At 38.5% G+C, this 17,280-nt stretch overlaps 1 protein-coding gene across 1 annotated transcript in view; it reads left to right on the top strand.

The window, feature by feature from the left end:
* Positions 1–17,280, top strand: part of SLC30A7 (solute carrier family 30 member 7) — an 89,893-nt gene that overhangs the window by 32,812 nt on the left and 39,801 nt on the right. Inside the window, exons 7-8 of the mRNA XM_036766180.1 lie at positions 489–539; positions 8,791–8,926. Coding sequence (XP_036622075.1) covers positions 489–539; positions 8,791–8,926 — 187 coding nt within the window. The remainder of the gene's footprint in view (positions 1–488; positions 540–8,790; positions 8,927–17,280) is intronic.

Genomic DNA, 17,280 nt, shown 5'->3' with positions numbered 1-17,280 from the left:
TGTATGGAGTCCCATGTAATTGTTTTTTTGATCAGGCATTATTCTAAGCAACTCCAATATTGTTAAAAGATCTAAAGACTCACATTTGGACAGAGACTGCAGGAAAAGCATTAGTACTGTTGTCATTAACTTGTCTATTGAATTTTAGAGGTTAATGCTCTTAGCACTGGTTCAAGTTTGTTACTAATTCAAAGGAAAGTGTTATATGACTGTCCTTTTTAATCTAGATTTTTAAATTAAATTAAAAAATTGTTCAGTAAAGAACAAATTTCTTAGATTTTTTTTTATACCATAGAATTAAAAACTGATATTCCTCATAAAGTTTATAGATTATGGTTTTTTAAAAAAGGTCAGGTTGTTTTAGGGGGAAAAGCAACCTCTGGAATAGCTTTCCATGTGCATTAGAATGAAAACTAGTTAGTTCTAGTTAGGGATCAGTTTAAATGAAAAAAAAAATTCCATGTTAACTTGACAAAAATTCTTTACAGGTGGTCCCTCAATTAAAGGAACAACAGGACCCAGCAGACAGATCTTACAAGGTAGGAGAAATTTGTACTTGCAGTTTTTGTTTTTCTCTTAAATTTCTTACGTAGTCATTAGTAGTCTGTTGTTAATATTTCATGGGAGACTAACAAAATTATTTGTATTGAAAAAATTCTAAACTTTCTTGGAAATAGTTGTAAAATGAAGAGGTTTGGACTCATCTACCTCAGAGGTCCCTTTTAGTTTTAAGGTTCTATACGTTGGTGGGATATTTACTTTTTTGTGTAGATAATTTAGCAAATATGTTTTTAATAGTCATCTCTGTCTTTTCAGTTCAATATTCAAAAAACATTGTTCTTTTCAGATATTCTAAACAGCATAGTGATTTGATTAATATCTACACTTATGATAACGTCCTGAAAATTCTAGCTTAGCTGAGGGATAACGTAACATCTAGAGGCAGCTGGATAGGTCACTATATAGAGCATTGGACTTTGAGTCAGAAAGATCTGAATTCAAATTTTGCCCCTGTCCTAGCTGTGTGACCCCTGGCAAGTCACTTAGCCTTTCTCACACTCTGTTTTCTTAGCTGTATTATGGGAATAATAATAGCACCTACTTCCCAGAGTTATTATGACAATCAAATGAGATATATAAGGCACTTCACAAGTTTCAAAGTGCTATATATACACTAATAATGTTGAAATAATTTTTAATGACAATTATAGTGTGTATCTAATTTACAAATGAAATAAAAATAAAGACTATAGTCTTGAGAGTTGTGTCTTGTCCATAGACTACCTGTCATTCAGTAATGAGTAAAAAGTTAGGTGCACCTTGGTCGGACCCCTTCAAAAACACATTATAAAACTGTTTCATAAGTCATAGAAAGTTATGGTTAAAAGAATTTCCCTTGTGGGGTCATGTACCAATATATATTATCTATTCCTCCACCAGACTTCATCCATAATCATGGTCCCTTACTTCCAAGCTCTTTATCTTTCTACTAATTCCTTCTCCTGACACCAAATCAACCTTCTCCTTCACTAGCTCTAAACCTCATCTTTATTGTACTTTATTCTCTCACTGTTCTCTCTATCCTTAAAATTCTTGACTTGACCCTCATCTTAAACTATTCCCTTGGATTTGGCTTCAGGAACTGTAACATGTTTTTTATCCATTGGTGTGCTGTTGTAGAAGTGTATAGAATTAGTGTAGAAGAACTTTTGCTGAAATACTTTGTAATAATGCATATTTGTTACATACAACCAAAATTACTTTATATTTGCTAATAATTTATTTCTGTCTTGATAATTCATTATTTGATTGGGGGGGCAGGGGTTCAACAAATTTAACTAATAGATTATAGTTTTTCTAAATCTAGCATGGCAATTGGTTTGTATTCTCTAGGTACACACTAATTGGTGGGTAGGCTGAGATGGTCCAGAAGTGTAGAACAGTATTCTGGATTACAAGGGTATTTGGGTAATCTAGAAGGGTGACAGTTTACATATATATATGTGTGTATATATATGTAATAAGAACTTAATTGCATTTAAAAAATATTTAAAGTATCTTCAATATACTTGTTGACTTTCTAGTTTTTAAGGTAAATTTCATTAAGTGAGGTTTGAAATTTTGTATACAAATTGAATGTGATTTTCTTCCTGGTTTTTCCCCCTTCCTAAATGGAATTTAGAAATTTACAAAGGTTGTATAATTCGGACATGTTAACAAAAATAACATTCAAGGCAGTGACTAACATGGTATATCCAGAAATTTCCCTATCTAAAGATTCTATTTTTTTTCCTAACAGGGCCTACCAACTAGTTTCAATTCTCAAAAATGTCCATTAATATGTATAATGGTCTAAGAATACACAAATCAATTAAAAGTTTGTGGTTCAGGGTCCCTAAACCACTGTGGTATGTTTTCTGTGGTTCTCTTCTGTCATTCAAAAGATAATTTTAATCTGATACAGTGATTCTAGCCATATTTGTTTGACATCTTTAATTCTTTGCCATCTAAAGTAGATTTGTTAGAGAAACTCTAAACTATTTTTATTTGGATAAATCTGAGATTTCATATAGCCTTTACTATGTAAGGTTTTTCTCTTTAGAGTAAGTAAATAACTTGAAAAAGTCAGATAGAAATCCAATTTTAATAAAAAAAATCTTTATGGAAACCCAAAACAAGGTTTTCCAAGCCCTGAATGATGACCTACTGATTGTATCATGTATATGTTTGGAATAAATTCTACTTGAACAGAAGAATGTATAGATTTGTATAGAATTCACTATATTTAGGTTTGTGTGATGTTTCTGTCTTTTTACTCAGGTAGTTAAATCATTATTTCTGTAATTAAAATTGGTTGTAATTCTTCTAAAGTTTCTTCTGTTGAACAATAAAAAAAGGAACAAGTATTTGTAAAATGGATACTGTTATTTTGTAGTGGTTTCTAAGTTAGCCGATGAGATGATTTGAAAAATTGTTGAATTGTATAAATCATCTATAGGGCCCAGATGAAGTATGTGTTAGTAGGCATTATATTTAGTTTTGTGGTAGATAGCATAATATTTACCATGTTTTTACCAAAATGTGATGAGCTTACACATATTGCATACAAATATTAGATTATCTTTTGATGCATATATTATACAGTGAAATAAAATCTATTTTATGTTCAACCTTTTGAAAATCTTATTGCTATATTATTTTAAATTTAAGTTAAAAATAAATTATTATAAGGGAACTATGGTAGAACTATATCTAAAACTTAGTTCTTGAATTTGCTAAAGGTTTTGTGGTCATTTCATTCAATGGGAAATAGAAAGCTTAAATTTTTAAGTTTCTTAAAATAACTCGAATCTTGCTGTATCTTGTAAATACAGAATTTAAACCCATGTTATGTAGTTTGAGCCTAATGGTTTGTAAGAAACTCTAATATAACTTATATTGGACCCCCATTATAAGAAAAGGAAAATTACATGGCAAAAGTATTTATTTGTCATCAAGATTTATAAGTTAAAATCACCAGCAGAGGGCTCTGTGTACCTATTTTTTCCCTGGTATTACACTATTAGTATATACTTGACTTTTTTTTTGGCTTAAAGCATATTGAATTTTTAATAAAGGAATTGTATTGCATAAATTTTAAACCCATTAGTGAATTTGGAGAAGATGTTTTTGTAAGTTTATTGAAATACTCATTGAAATAGGTCGGACTTGAAAACATAATGTGTTATGACTGAGTGGATTGGGTGGGTGGGTAGGGAGTTGTCTCTGGGCACTCTTTCTTTTTTTTTTTTATTAATTAATTTATTTTTAGTTTTCAACATTCACTTTCATAAGTTTTAAATTTTCTCCCCCTCCCTCCACCCTCACTCCCCAAAATGGCATGCAATCTGATATGGGCTGTATATATACATTCCTACTAAACACATTTTCACATTAGTCATGTTGCATAGAAGAATTATAACGAATGGTAGAAACCATGAGAAAGAAAAACAAAACAAAAAAGAAAATAGTCTGCTTTGCTTTGCATTCCTACTCCATAGTTCTTTCTCTGGATGTGGGTGGGATTTTCCATCATGAGTCCTTTGGAATTGTTTTAGGTCTTTTCCTTGTTGAGAAGGGCTAAGTCTATCGAAATCAGTCATTGCACACTGAGTCTATAACTATGTACAATGTTCTCCTAGTTCTGCTCACTTCACTCAGCATCAGTTCATATATGTCTTTCTAGGTTTTTCTGAAGTCTGCCTGTTTATCATTTATTATAGCATACTAGTATTCCATTACATTCATATACCACAATTTGTTCAGCCATTCCCCAATTGATGGGCATCCCTTCAATTTCCAGTTCTTGGCCACCACAAAAAGAGCTGCTATAAATATTTTTGTACATGTGGGTCCTTTTCCCATTTTTATGATCTCTTTGAGATACAGCCCTAGGAGCCCTATTGCTGGGTCAAAGGATATGCACATTTTTATAGCCCTTTGGGCGTAGTTCCAAATTGTTCTCCAGAATGGTTGGATCAGCTCACAGTTCCACCAACAATGAATTAGTGTTCCATCTTTCCTACATCTTCTCCAACATTTATCCTTTTCTTGTTTTGTCATGTTAGCCAATCTGATAGGTGTAATGTGGTACCTCAGAGTTGTTTTGATTTGCACCTCTCTAATTAATAATGATTTAGAGCATTTTTTTCATATGACTATAAATAGCTTTAATTTCTTCCTCTGAAAACTGCCTGTTCATATCCTTTGACCATTTATCGATTGGGGAATGATTTATATTCTTATAAATTTGACTCAATTCTTTATATATTTTAGAAACGAGCCCTTTATCAGAGACACTAGTTATAAAAATTCTTTCCCAGTTTTCTGCTTCCCTCCTAATTTTGGTTGCATTGTCTTTGTGCAAAAACTTTTCAATTTAATGTAGTCAAAATTATCCATTTTGGATTTTATAATGTTCTCTATCTCTGGTTTGGTAATAAATTCCTCCATTCCCCATAAATCTGACAGATAAACTATTCCTTGCTCCCCTAATTTGTTTATAGTATCAGCCTTTATACCTAGATCATGTATCCATTTGCACTTTATTCTGGTATACTAGATTATTCTTTTTAACATACTGCTCTGTCACTCCTAGGCTCAAAAACCACTGGCTCCCTATGCTCAGTATCAATGGTTTTTACTGCTTCTTCCACAGTGGAGAAATGTATTTTATGCCATTGGTACTTTTAGTTTGAGTTTAGTTTTGTCTTTACCTTTTACTTCTGTTTGTAAATCTATAGCTTCCCAAGGAAGTTTAGCCTTATCCTGGGACAATCGCACAATGAAGTACCAATTTAAATCAGCATCAGTGGCACCTTGCCAAATCAGTTTCCAACCTTGCCATGCTTTGTCTTTTCTCACTTAAAATACTAACATCTGATGTACTTTTCATATTTTCTGCATTAAATATCTCCTTAAAAAATAAAATGAACTAAAAATGTAAAAAAAAAAAGAAATAGGTCAGAATATTCAGGCTTATCAGAATAACTTTAACTCATAGGTGACAACTTTTTACTGGTTTGGTCAATTAAAAACAACTTTAGTAATGGCTTATTTCATTTTTTAAATAATTTATTTCTCTAGTAATGATTAGTTTATATGCAGTTTTAAAATATTATTTTTTAAATTTATTTAACATATTTAGTTTTCAACATTGATTTTCACAAGAGTTTGGATTACAAATTTTCTCCCCATTTCTACCCTCCCCCCCACTCCAAGATGGCATATATTCTGGTTGCCCTGTTCCCCAGTCAGCGCCCCCCTCTGTTACCCCACTCCCCTCCCATCCCCTTTTCCCTTCCTTTCTTGTAGGGCAAGATAAATTTTTACGCCCCATTGCCTGTGTATCTTATTTTCTTGTTGCGTGCAAAAACATTTTTGTTTGTTTTTGAACATCTGTTTTTTAAAACTTTGAGTTCCAAATTCTCTCCCCTCTTCCCTTCCCACCCACCCTCCCTAAGAAGTCAAGCAATTCAACATAGGCCACATGTGTATCATTATGTATAACCCTTCCACAATACTCATGTTGTGAAAGACTAACTATATTTTGCTCCTTCCCAACCCATCCCCCTTTATTGAATTTTCTCCCTTGACCCTGTCCCCTTTGGAAAGTGTTTGTTTTTGACTACCTCCACCCCCATCTGCCCTCCCCTCCATCATCCCCCCCATTTTTTTTTATCTTCTTCCCTCTTCTTTCCTGTGGGGTAAGATTCCCAATTGGGTATATATGGTATTCCCTCCTTAGGCCAAATCTGATTAGAGCAATGTTCACTCATTCCCCCCTCATCTGCCCTCTCCCCTCCTCCCACAGAACTGCTTCCTCTTGCCACCTTTATGGGAGATAATCCATCCCATTCTATCTCTCCTTATCTCCCTCTCTCAGTATGTTCCTTTCTCATCCCTTAATTTGATTTTATTTCTTTTAGATATTTTCCCTTCATCTTCAACTCACCCTGTGTCTGCTCTCTCCCTCTCTCTCTCTCTCTCTCTCTCTCCATATATATATATATATATACACACACACATAGACACATAGATATATACATACATACATACACATTCACCCATATATATACATAAACATATATGTATGCATATTCCCTTCAGCTACCCTAATACTGAGGTCTCATGAATCATACACATCATCTTTCCATGTAGGAATGTCAACAAAACAGTTCACCTTTAGTACGTCCCTTGCAATTTCTTTTTCTTGTTCTTTTTCTTGATTACCTTTTCATGCTTCTCTTGATTCTTGTATTTGAAAGTCAGATTTTCTATTCAGTTCTGGTCTTTTCACTGAGAAAGCTTGAAAGTCCTCTATTTTATTGAAAGTCCATATTTTGCCTTGGAGCATGATACTCATTTTTGCTGGGTAGGTGATTCTGGGTTTTAATCCTAGCTCCATTGACCTCCGGAATATCGTATTCCAAGCCCTTCAATCTCTTAATGTAGAGGCTGCCAGATCTTGGGTTATTCTGATTGGGTTTCCACAATACTCAAATTGTTTCTTTCTGGCTGCTTGTGGTATTTTCTCCTTGATCTCGGAGCTCTGGAATTTGGCAACAATATTCCTGGGAGATTTCTTTTTGGGATCTAGTTGAGGAGGCGATCGATGGATTCTTTCAATTTCTATTTTGCCCTGTGGCTCTAGAATATCAGGGCAGTGCTCCTTGATAATTTCTTGAAAGATGATATCTAGGCTCTTTTTTTGATCATGGCTTTCAGGTAGTCCAATAATTTTTAAATTATCTCTCCTGGATCTATTTTCCAGGTCAGTGGTTTTTCCAATGAGATATTTCACATTATCTTTCATTTTTTCATTCCTTTGGTTCTGTTTTATAATATCCTGATTTCTCATAAAGTCACTAGCTTCCACTTGCTCCAATCTAATTTTTAAAGTAGTATTTTCTTCAGTGGTCTATTGGACCTCCTTTTCCATTTGTCTAATTCTGCCTTTCAAGGCATTGTTCTCCTCATTGGCTTTTTGGAGCTCTTTTGCCATTTGAGTTAGTCTGTTTTTTAAGGTGTTGTTTTCTTCAGTGTATTTTTCGGTATTTTTTGGGTTTCCTTTAGCAAGTCATTGACTTGTTTTTCATGGTTTTCTCGCATCCTTCTCATTTCTCTTCCCAATTTTTCCTCTACTTCTCTAACTTGCTTTTCCAAATCCTTTTTGAGCTCTTCCATGGCCTGGGACCAGTTCATGTTTTTCTTGGAGGCTGTTGGTGTAGGCTCTTGCACTTTATTGATTCTTTAGGCTGTATGTTTTGGTCTTCTTTGTCAGCAAAGAAAGAATGCAAAGTCTGAGACTGAATCTCGGTGCGTTTTCGCTGCCTGGCCATATTCCCAGCCAACTAACTTGACCTTTGAGTTTTTCAGCGGGGTATGACTGCTTGTAGACTAGAGAGTTCTATGTTCCACGTTTGGGGGGGAGGTGCCAGCTCTGCCACACCAGCACTGCTTCTTACCCAACCCCCAACCCGGACTGGACTTAGATCTTCAGCAGGCCGTGCACTCCTGCTCTGATCCGCCACTTAATTCCTCCCACCATGTGGGCCTGGAGCCGGAAGTAACAACAGCTGTAGCTGCCCCACCTCGGCTGCCCCTGGGGCTGGAAGCTGAACCGCGAACTCTTTCTACTCCTAAAGCTTTTTCCACTAACCTTCTCTGCAGTCTTTGGTGTTTGTGGGTTAAGGAGTCTGGTAACTGCCGCAGCTCACTGATTCAGGGCGCTAGGGCCCCCTCCGCCCGGCTTCTGGTCTGGATGGTCCACGCTGCCCGCGCTGGACTCTGCTCCACTCCGTTCCTAGCTCCCAGCTCCCAGCTCCATGTGGGATAGACCTCACCCAGAGACCATCCAGGCTGTCCTGGGCTGGAGCCCTGCTTCCCTCTACTGTTTTGTGGGTTCTGCCGTTCTAGAATTGGTTCAGAGCCATTTTTTATAGGTTTTTGGAGGGACTCAGTACGGAGCTCATACTAGTTCCAGCTTACCAGCTGCCATCTTGGCTCCTCCCCCCTCTTTAAAATATTTTAAAGTGATGTTTGTTTAGCCTTTATTTTTCAGCCAGAACAACCAAAAGTCTCCTATAGAATACTCTGAAAGACCTTGAGGGAAACAAATAGATATTATGTAGCCACTTGAGAACTTTGTAGCTTTTCTTTAGAAGATTTAATTTCAATAAAAAATCCATTATTTTTGATGCTTTTTTATTTTTAAAATATTAATTTGATTCTGATTATGCTTTATTGTAGGTGTATTTTTACACATTCTAGCAGACACACTGGGGAGTGTTGGTGTAATTGCATCTGCCATCATGATGCAAAACTTTGGTCTGATGATAGCAGATCCTATCTGTTCAATCCTTATTGCCATACTTATAGTTGTAAGGTAAGTGTTCGTTCTATGTTCTCAAATGTTAATCTGAAAAATAGGCTTCTAACAGAACACTTTAACCTTAGCTCTAAAATATGAGCTATTGAGTTTACTTTCTTTAAGTTTTTAGCCATTTTCTACATTCTTTTTATTCTTTTATTTGTCTACTTTGTGTCAGTGTGTTTTTACCACTTCTTATTGGGGGGAGGAATACTATTTAGCTTTTGTCTAATTTCTTCTGTTAACTTAAATTTGTGGTCAAGTCATTTTTTTTTATTCAGCAAGATATGTATATATAAGACCATTACGAATGGGAGGCATGTGTGATACTAGCAAACAAACAGAATGTCTGAAGTACATAAATATCAATCCTCAAATTTAAAACAAAAATTGTACCTATTTAGGGTTAGAGTGTGTTTAGGGCTGATGATGAACCTAGTCCAAATTACTGCAGGTGTGTTTGAGAAAGGAGAGAACCTTTCATTTGAGGAATCAAGGACAGCTTTCCTGGTGGCACTTGGATTGAGCCCTGGGGAAAAAAAAACGATTCTGAAAAATTGAACATACAGAGAAAGCCCACAAGACTGCCACATTACCGCCAGAGGTGGGAGAAGTTTGGAGAATATAGCTTGTAATCCAGTTTGGTTGGAACATAGATGTATCAGGAGGGCAGAGTTTATAATCTCAAAGAGGATCATAAACATGTCTGAAACGTTCGGAACCGCCGGATATAAGAAACTCTCAAAGTAGAAGGCAGAAGAATCAAAACATTTATTTAGGCTCCACAGTAACCAACCCATGAACCAGCAACCCCATTTTGATATATTGATCAAAAGCTTCCAGGCCCAATAAGTACGCCTTGAAAGAGTAACCAGGAGGCTACAGAGAAGCATGATTGCGTAAAGCAAAATCATGTTTCCCCCTCTATGGTAATAAGATTACCCACTGGCCTGAAGTCTTTGTTCAGCTTTCTCCCGTAGGTCAGCTCTGCTACTGGCAGCTCCTGCTTCAGCTGTGTCTGTGGCTGTGGCTGTAACTGACGTAACTGTCGTAACTGCCTGTGTAACTGCCTCTGGCTCCAACCGGAAAAGGAAAAGAGAGGATCTTCAAGCTGTCCTCTCCCCTCTTATAGAGTTTTTTGACATCATCAAGCACCGCCTGAACGACCAGGGCCGATTGGTTCTTGACTTGGCCCCTCCCCCTAGCATAGCCGTTAACACCTCCCCTCAGCCAGCCCCATGACTCCTCACACAGGAAGTTGTCTGCTTCCCTGGAATGCTCCTTGGGCCTCCTGCCCCGGAAGAGCAAGCCACAGTGTCCAGAGGCTCAATGAGGTAAGCTGAGTCATTCAAAGAAAACAAAGGCCATTCTGGCTACACTCCACCCCTTGTTATAGGATACATAATCTAATCAGCCATGTATCCTAGAACATACATTGTGATCCAATTACAAAGGAAACTAAAACATATCATTCATTATAAAGCAAAACATATCATTTGGTGACATTCCTAAATATTGGTTTACGATTCAAATGTGATCCACCCCTAGGTCCCAGCAAGATAATCTCTTCAATCAATCATCCCCAAAATAATTATTAATAATTCAAATGTCCACCCCTAAATCCTTGTATCCATTACATAGGATCAATAATATCATAACAATAAAACAACACAGCAAGGATAACACAAAATAAGTAAACAGAACACTATCATCATTTCCACCCCCCTTGAACGATTGGGGCTCAAAATCTTGGGGTGAGGGGTGAAGGTCTCATTTTCCATAGCTTCTTCATGCTGAAATTGGATGTAGAGATGGCCCTGCCCCCAAAAAGTCCCATTCCAGAGGTCATTTCTTTAACGAGCTGGCAGGAATTGCAAGAATGCTACATGCTTAGGCAGTCACCGGAAAGTGCAGGGTGCTTAAGCCTGAAGGAAACAAAACTAGCAACAAGGTTAGCCAAAACAAAGGACAAAAAGAATAGACAAGTATGGACTATAATTCTTCAAATAAAATCATCTCAAGTTTGGTTGAGATTTCAGTTATGCAAAGATCCAACATCAGAGCCAAACTCAGGTGGGAAATGTTTCTTTTCAAAAGGAACATAATGAGGAAGCCAAGAGGATCCCACCCTAGATATAGACTAAGATTGTCCTCTCAGCCTTTCCCCAGATGTACAAGTTTTCATCCGTTAATCACACAAAGTTACCTTTCCTCTGAGTGGCTTATGGCATTTACCAGCATCAGCCATACCTGTGGAGTCTGTGAATCTATTATTATAACCTATTCACGGTAAAATATATGGTTCAGGGGTACGATTTGGTAATTATTTTCCCCTGAATAGACAACTGTTACAGTGTTGTCCTTCCCATGGGCTATAACTTCTGCAGCCTTTGGAATATCATCTGGCTTCCGTTTTACCCATACCTTAGCTCCTGACTTTATTCTATCAATGGAGCAAGACCCTTTTGCCCCTCTAGTAGTTATTTTGGGAGGAGGGTCAGTTTTCACAAAGGGTATTTTTTCACAGGGGATAATAATGACTTGAACCATCCTATCATTTCTACAAAATTGTACAGGTTTTTTGCCCATATTCTGGAGTGTCACAACAATTTCTTTTTGATAATTAGAATCTATCACTCCAGCCAATACATGTATTCCTTGAGCCGCTAATCCTGGTTTAGGTAATATCCGTCCAAGATGATTCTTGGGGATTCTCATACATACTCCAGTAGGGGTTTTTCTTATCTCTTTCCTATTTAACCTAAAATTCTCTATACAATGTAAATCATATCTTGCTGAACCAGGTGTTCCTGGACTTGGTAGTGGGACATCTTCCCTCACAGTCCAAAATTCAATGTTTTGGATCTCACATGTTTGCTGTTCTCTGATCTGCAGATTTGGGGTCATCATTCTGGCTAGAGGTGTACTTCCCCCTAAGGGCCTATTATTCAAATTACGTAAGGCAATAGACAAATTATCCTTCCAATGTCGATATGAATTATTTGAGCTTAATTTTCTCAGCTGTTCTTTCAACAATCCATTCATTCTTTCAATTAGCCCAGATGCTTGTGGGTAATATGGAATATGATATATCCATTCTATATTATTCAACACACAATATCTTTTCACTTCTTTGCCCTTGAAATGTGACCCATTGTCACTTTGAATCTGCATTGGGGTTCCATAATATAAACTTACAATATCTAGAGTTTTACAGGTGTTTTTCTGAGTTGCGTCTTTATAAGGACAAGCCACTAGTACACCTGAATAGGTGTCAACACACGTACATACATATTTACATCCTTTATCCTGGGGTAGTGGGCCAATATAATCTATCTGCCAAATTTGGGCTGGAACTTTTCCCCTTGCTATTTCTCCAGTAACTATCCTAGGAAGAGTTCGTTCTTTTTCTAATTGGCATATACAACACTCCTCTGTTATTTGTTTTAACAACGCATGAGAAATACTGATACCTCGATCCTGTGCCCATCGATGGGTGGCCTGGACCCCTAAATGGCCAGCAGTCTGGTGGACCCATCTTGCTAAGGCTGGGTCATCAGTTGGAGTCGGAGTAGGGACAATACATTCAGTAGCAATCTTTGCTAGTCGATCCGCATGTGCATTGTACTCACGTTCTGGTGTGGTCAGGGTTGCATGAGCATCAACATGAAAAACTGACAGATCTGTAACCAAAGACATGTCCCATATATTTTCCCATAACTCTTTACCCCAAACTTGTTTGCCATGAATCTCCCAATTCTGATTCCTCCATATAGGCATCCACGTAGCTAATCCATTAGCTACCGCCCACGAGTCAGTAAATATATGACACTGTCCTCCTTTCTCTGCTCTGATGGCCTGATGCACTGCCATCAGTTCAGCATATTGGCTACTTCCACCTATCCCAGAACTTTCCAGAGTTCTCCTTGTACAGGGGTTATAGGCTACTGCTTTCCAATGTCTCTTCTGTCCTAAATATTTTGCTGTCCCATCAGTAAACCAAGCATGTTTCTTCTGTTCTTCATTTAGTCCGTCATATCCATTATTCCATTTCACTAAGGATGGTACCATCTGTTGCTTAGATTCAAGGGGCTTTTCATTGCTCTCAGTATCAATGTTTGCCACAGATTCATGTAGAGCAGAAACTCCATTTTTGCCTGCTCTGGACCTATTCTGAATATACCACTTCCATTTGATTATGCTTGCCTCTTGTGCATGTCCAATTCTGTGAGAAGCTGGGGTACTCATTACCCAAGTCATAATTGGAATTCCAGGCCTTAATACCACTTCATGACCCAGAGTTAGTTGCTCAGTTTCTACTAAAGCCCAATATGCAGCTAACAGCTGCTTCTCAAAAGGTGTATATTGCACTCCAGATGAGGGCAGTTTCCTTGACCAAAAGCCTAAAGGTACACTTCGGCTTTGTTGTTTTTGCCACAGACTCCAATTTGCATAGTCATCTTGTACAGTCACTTGTAACTCCACTGGCCCATTTTGCATAGGCCATAAGTCTAGAGCTAATTGAATAGCAGCCTTTGCTTCCTCAAAAGCTCTACTTTGTTCAAGTCCCCAGTCAAATTCATATTTCTTTCTGGTGACTTTATACAAGGGTTTTAAAATCTGTCCCAAATGTGGGATGTGGTGTCTCCAATAACCAAACAGCCCTATGAACTTTTGGGCCTCTTTCTTATTGGTAGGGGTGGGAAAATCCTGGATTTTTTGTCGAGCTTGTGGGAGAATTTCTCGCAGTCCTCTATTCCACTGTATCCCCAAGAATTTTACAGTTTGAGCTGGCCCTTGAACCTTTGCGGGGTTGATTTCCCATCCTTTGCTTTTCATATGGTCAATTAATAATGCTAAACTCTCCTCCACCTCCTTTATATTCTTTCCCTGTATCATGATGTCATCTATGTAATGTGTAAGCTGTACACCAGGTAACTTTAATTCATCCAAATGTTCAGCTACAATCCTGTGGCAAATAGTTGGGCTATGAATATATCCTTGCGGCAGGCGTGTAAATGTATACTGTCGGCCTTGCCAAGTAAAAGCAAACTGATTCCATTGCTTGGGGTCTATTGGGATTGTAAAGAAGGCATTGGCCAAATCAATAACTGCATACCAAGTCCCTTCATGTTTTTGTATTCTCTCTATTAAAGTAACCGTGTCTGGGACAGCAGCATACAAGGGAGGAGTCACTTTGTTCAGCTGTCTATAATCTACTGTCATCCTCCATGTTCCATCTGACTTTCGGACTGGCCAGACAGGGTTGTTCCATTGAGTAGTTGTTGGGACTAACACTCCTGCCTCAACACATTCTCTTATAGTGTTGGCAATTTCATCTTGCCCACCTGGCACACGATATTGCCTCAAAGTAATTATTTAGAAGGTTCGGGCAAAGTGATTGGATCCATCTTGATTTTCCCCACTAAGACTGCATTAATGCCCATTTTCCTCACAGCAAATTGGTATTTCCCTTCGGGTAAATTTAAGGTCATACCCTTCAATATGTCTATTCCAATGATGTATTCGGGAATAGGCACAATAACCACACTATATTCTTTCTTGGGCAACTGTCCAATTTTCATCATTAATTTAACTTGCCTGGCTGATATTTCAGTCCCTCCTAGTCCTGTAATGGTAATAGGAGTTCCATGGCTGAACTTGTCTGGATTTCCATAAATAAGGGTGGCCTCGGCCCCAGTATCTATTAATGCCTCAGTTACCGTACTTGACCCATTTTTCCAATATATGGTCAAGTTAATGTGAGGTCTGCAATCCAGCCTGTGTATTTCCTTAATTTGGACTGGGGCTCGGCCTGTTCCCTAGTATTCCCTTTCATGTGATTCACTTGGGTTTGAAGGTTCAACATCTGTAGTATTTGCAGGAGCAGTTCTTATTTCCCTATTTCTCCTGTTATCAAGTCCTTTATCTCTGTACATTCTATATAATTCATTGGTTGGAATTCCATCTATCATTTCAAAACCTACCCCTGCTCTCAATAAAGCAGTAAACATTTCTTTCCTTGTTACTCTCCTTTGGCGCCAAGTTTGCTGGTTATTCACCCTTCTCTCTCGAGGAGATCTATCCCTTCCCCAGTCACCTAAGTCATATAACTGTAAAATCTTATTTATCACTGTTGTAAGACGGCTCCCTACTTCTCCAAGTAATAAATTCAAAATTAGTTGTTTATAAGCAGGGGGAGCTGTCCTAATTATTAAATTCCTATGAGGCAGTCCCATTGGATCATTGTAATATTTGTCTGCAGTTCCTATCATAATGGCAGTCTTCATTACCTCCTCCTTTAGTCTCATGATACAATCTCTAAGTGAATACCAGGGTCTGTGCTCAGTGGGCCACATAGAATCAGTAGCATATCTCTTATTGCATCCCACAGCGGCTAATGCCAACAGAGTAGTCCTGCTATCACCATCTCCTTGCTGATGATGTTCCCTAAAAGCTTGTTGAACTAGAGGATCATGGCTGATACCTATGAATCTCATGCAGTCTGTCCCATCTACTGATATTCCACTGGCCCCTTGATCACTGAGTCTTACCATCCAAGATATCAATGGTTCTCCTATTCTTTGGCTGAATCTACTCAAAATATCTGTGACCTCTTGCGGTGAGAAATCTTCCTGAATTTCCCTTGTAACTGAATCTTCACCTCGGGTTTCTGTCTTCCTCCTTTGTATGGGTCGAGCCCTTGTCTGATCATTTAACCATCTCCTATGCTCTGTGTGAGGCACATCCTGAACCCCAGTAGTGTTTTGTGCCTCAGCCCCTAACATTGTCTCATTCTCTCCCCACTCACTTCCTCTGCCACCATGGCTAGGACGAAGCAGGCAGTCAGGCTCTTTCTGGGCTGGGTTGAAATGCACTCTGGGCTTTTTTGGTCTCCTGTTGCTCTTAGCCACATTAATAGAAAAGTTCTCATTTGAGTCAGTTTGGTCTCCTGCTATCTGAGATTCCCCTTCTTCCTGTGGGGTAGGAGTGCCCCCATGTCTTTCACTTAATCTCAATCTTTCGTATACTAGCCGGTAGGCTGATAACACTATCCAGCTTTGCCTAGATAGTGATGCCCCTGACTGAATCCCAACTTCTCGTAAACACTTTTCCAAATCCCTAGGATCTCCTCTCCGTAGCCTTGGTTCCCAGTTTTCACAGGGTCCAGCTTTTTTAGCCAATTCTTTTGCTAGGGAGGAATAAAATGGATCCTCCCATCCTGGGATATTCATCTCTTCCTCTGGAATTGTTCTGCTTCTAAATAGAGATCTTATACCTAGCGATCCCATCCTGGTCGCCAAATGTATCAGGAGGGCAGAGTTTATAATCTCAAAGAGGATCATAAACATGTCTGAAACGTTCGGAACCGCCGGATATAAGAAACTCTCAAAGTAGAAGGCAGAAGAATCAAAACATTTATTTAGGCTCCACAGTAACCAACCCATGAACCAGCAACCCCATTTTGATATATTGATCAAAAGCTTCCAGGCCCAATAAGTACGCCTTGAAAGAGTAACCAGGAGGCTACAGAGAAGCATGATTGCGTAAAGCAAAATCATGTTTCCCCCTCTATGGTAATAAGATTACCCACTGGCCTGAAGTCTTTGTTCAGCTTTCTCCCGTAGGTCAGCTCTGCTACTGGCAGCTCCTGCTTCAGCTGTGTCTGTGGCTGTGGCTGTAACTGACGTAACTGTCGTAACTGCCTGTGTAACTGCCTCTGGCTCCAACCGGAAAAGGAAAAGAGAGGATCTTCAAGCTGTCCTCTCCCCTCTTATAGAGTTTTTTGACATCATCAAGCACCGCCTGAACGACCAGGGCCGATTGGTTCTTGACTTGGCCCCTCCCCCTAGCATAGCCGTTAACACCTCCCCTCAGCCAGCCCCATGACTCCTCACACAGGAAGTTGTCTGCTTCCCTGGAATGCTCCTTGGGCCTCCTGCCCCGGAAGAGCAAGCCACAGTGTCCAGAGGCTCAATGAGGTAAGCTGAGTCATTCAAAGAAAACAAAGGCCATTCTGGCTACAATAGAATACACAAAGGAGATTAATATTGAGTGATTGGAAACATTTTAATTTATTTAACATCTTTATTTAGTTAATATAAAGCATTTATTAAGTGCTTGCTGTGTCAGACACTGTGCTAGGCATTGGAGATAAAAAGACAGAAACCAATATTCTTCCAAGAGCTTCAGTTCTGTTGGGGGAAAACCCTATAATGTGTACATAGAAATTAAATACAAAGTATCTCCTGAGAGAAAGGGGATAGGGCTGGCTAGGAGATCACAATTGTGCTGATCCTTGAAGGCAGCTGCTTTAGAAATGTCATTTTGGCAGCTTTGTGGAGAGTGGATTGGAGAAAGCAGAGACT

The sequence above is a fragment of the Trichosurus vulpecula genome, chromosome 7 (assembly GCF_011100635.1).
Source record: "Trichosurus vulpecula isolate mTriVul1 chromosome 7, mTriVul1.pri, whole genome shotgun sequence".
NCBI lineage: Eukaryota > Metazoa > Chordata > Mammalia > Diprotodontia > Phalangeridae > Trichosurus > Trichosurus vulpecula.
The sequence above is the reverse complement of the archived record's forward strand: the minus strand, read 5'-3'. Positions and strand labels throughout refer to the sequence as shown.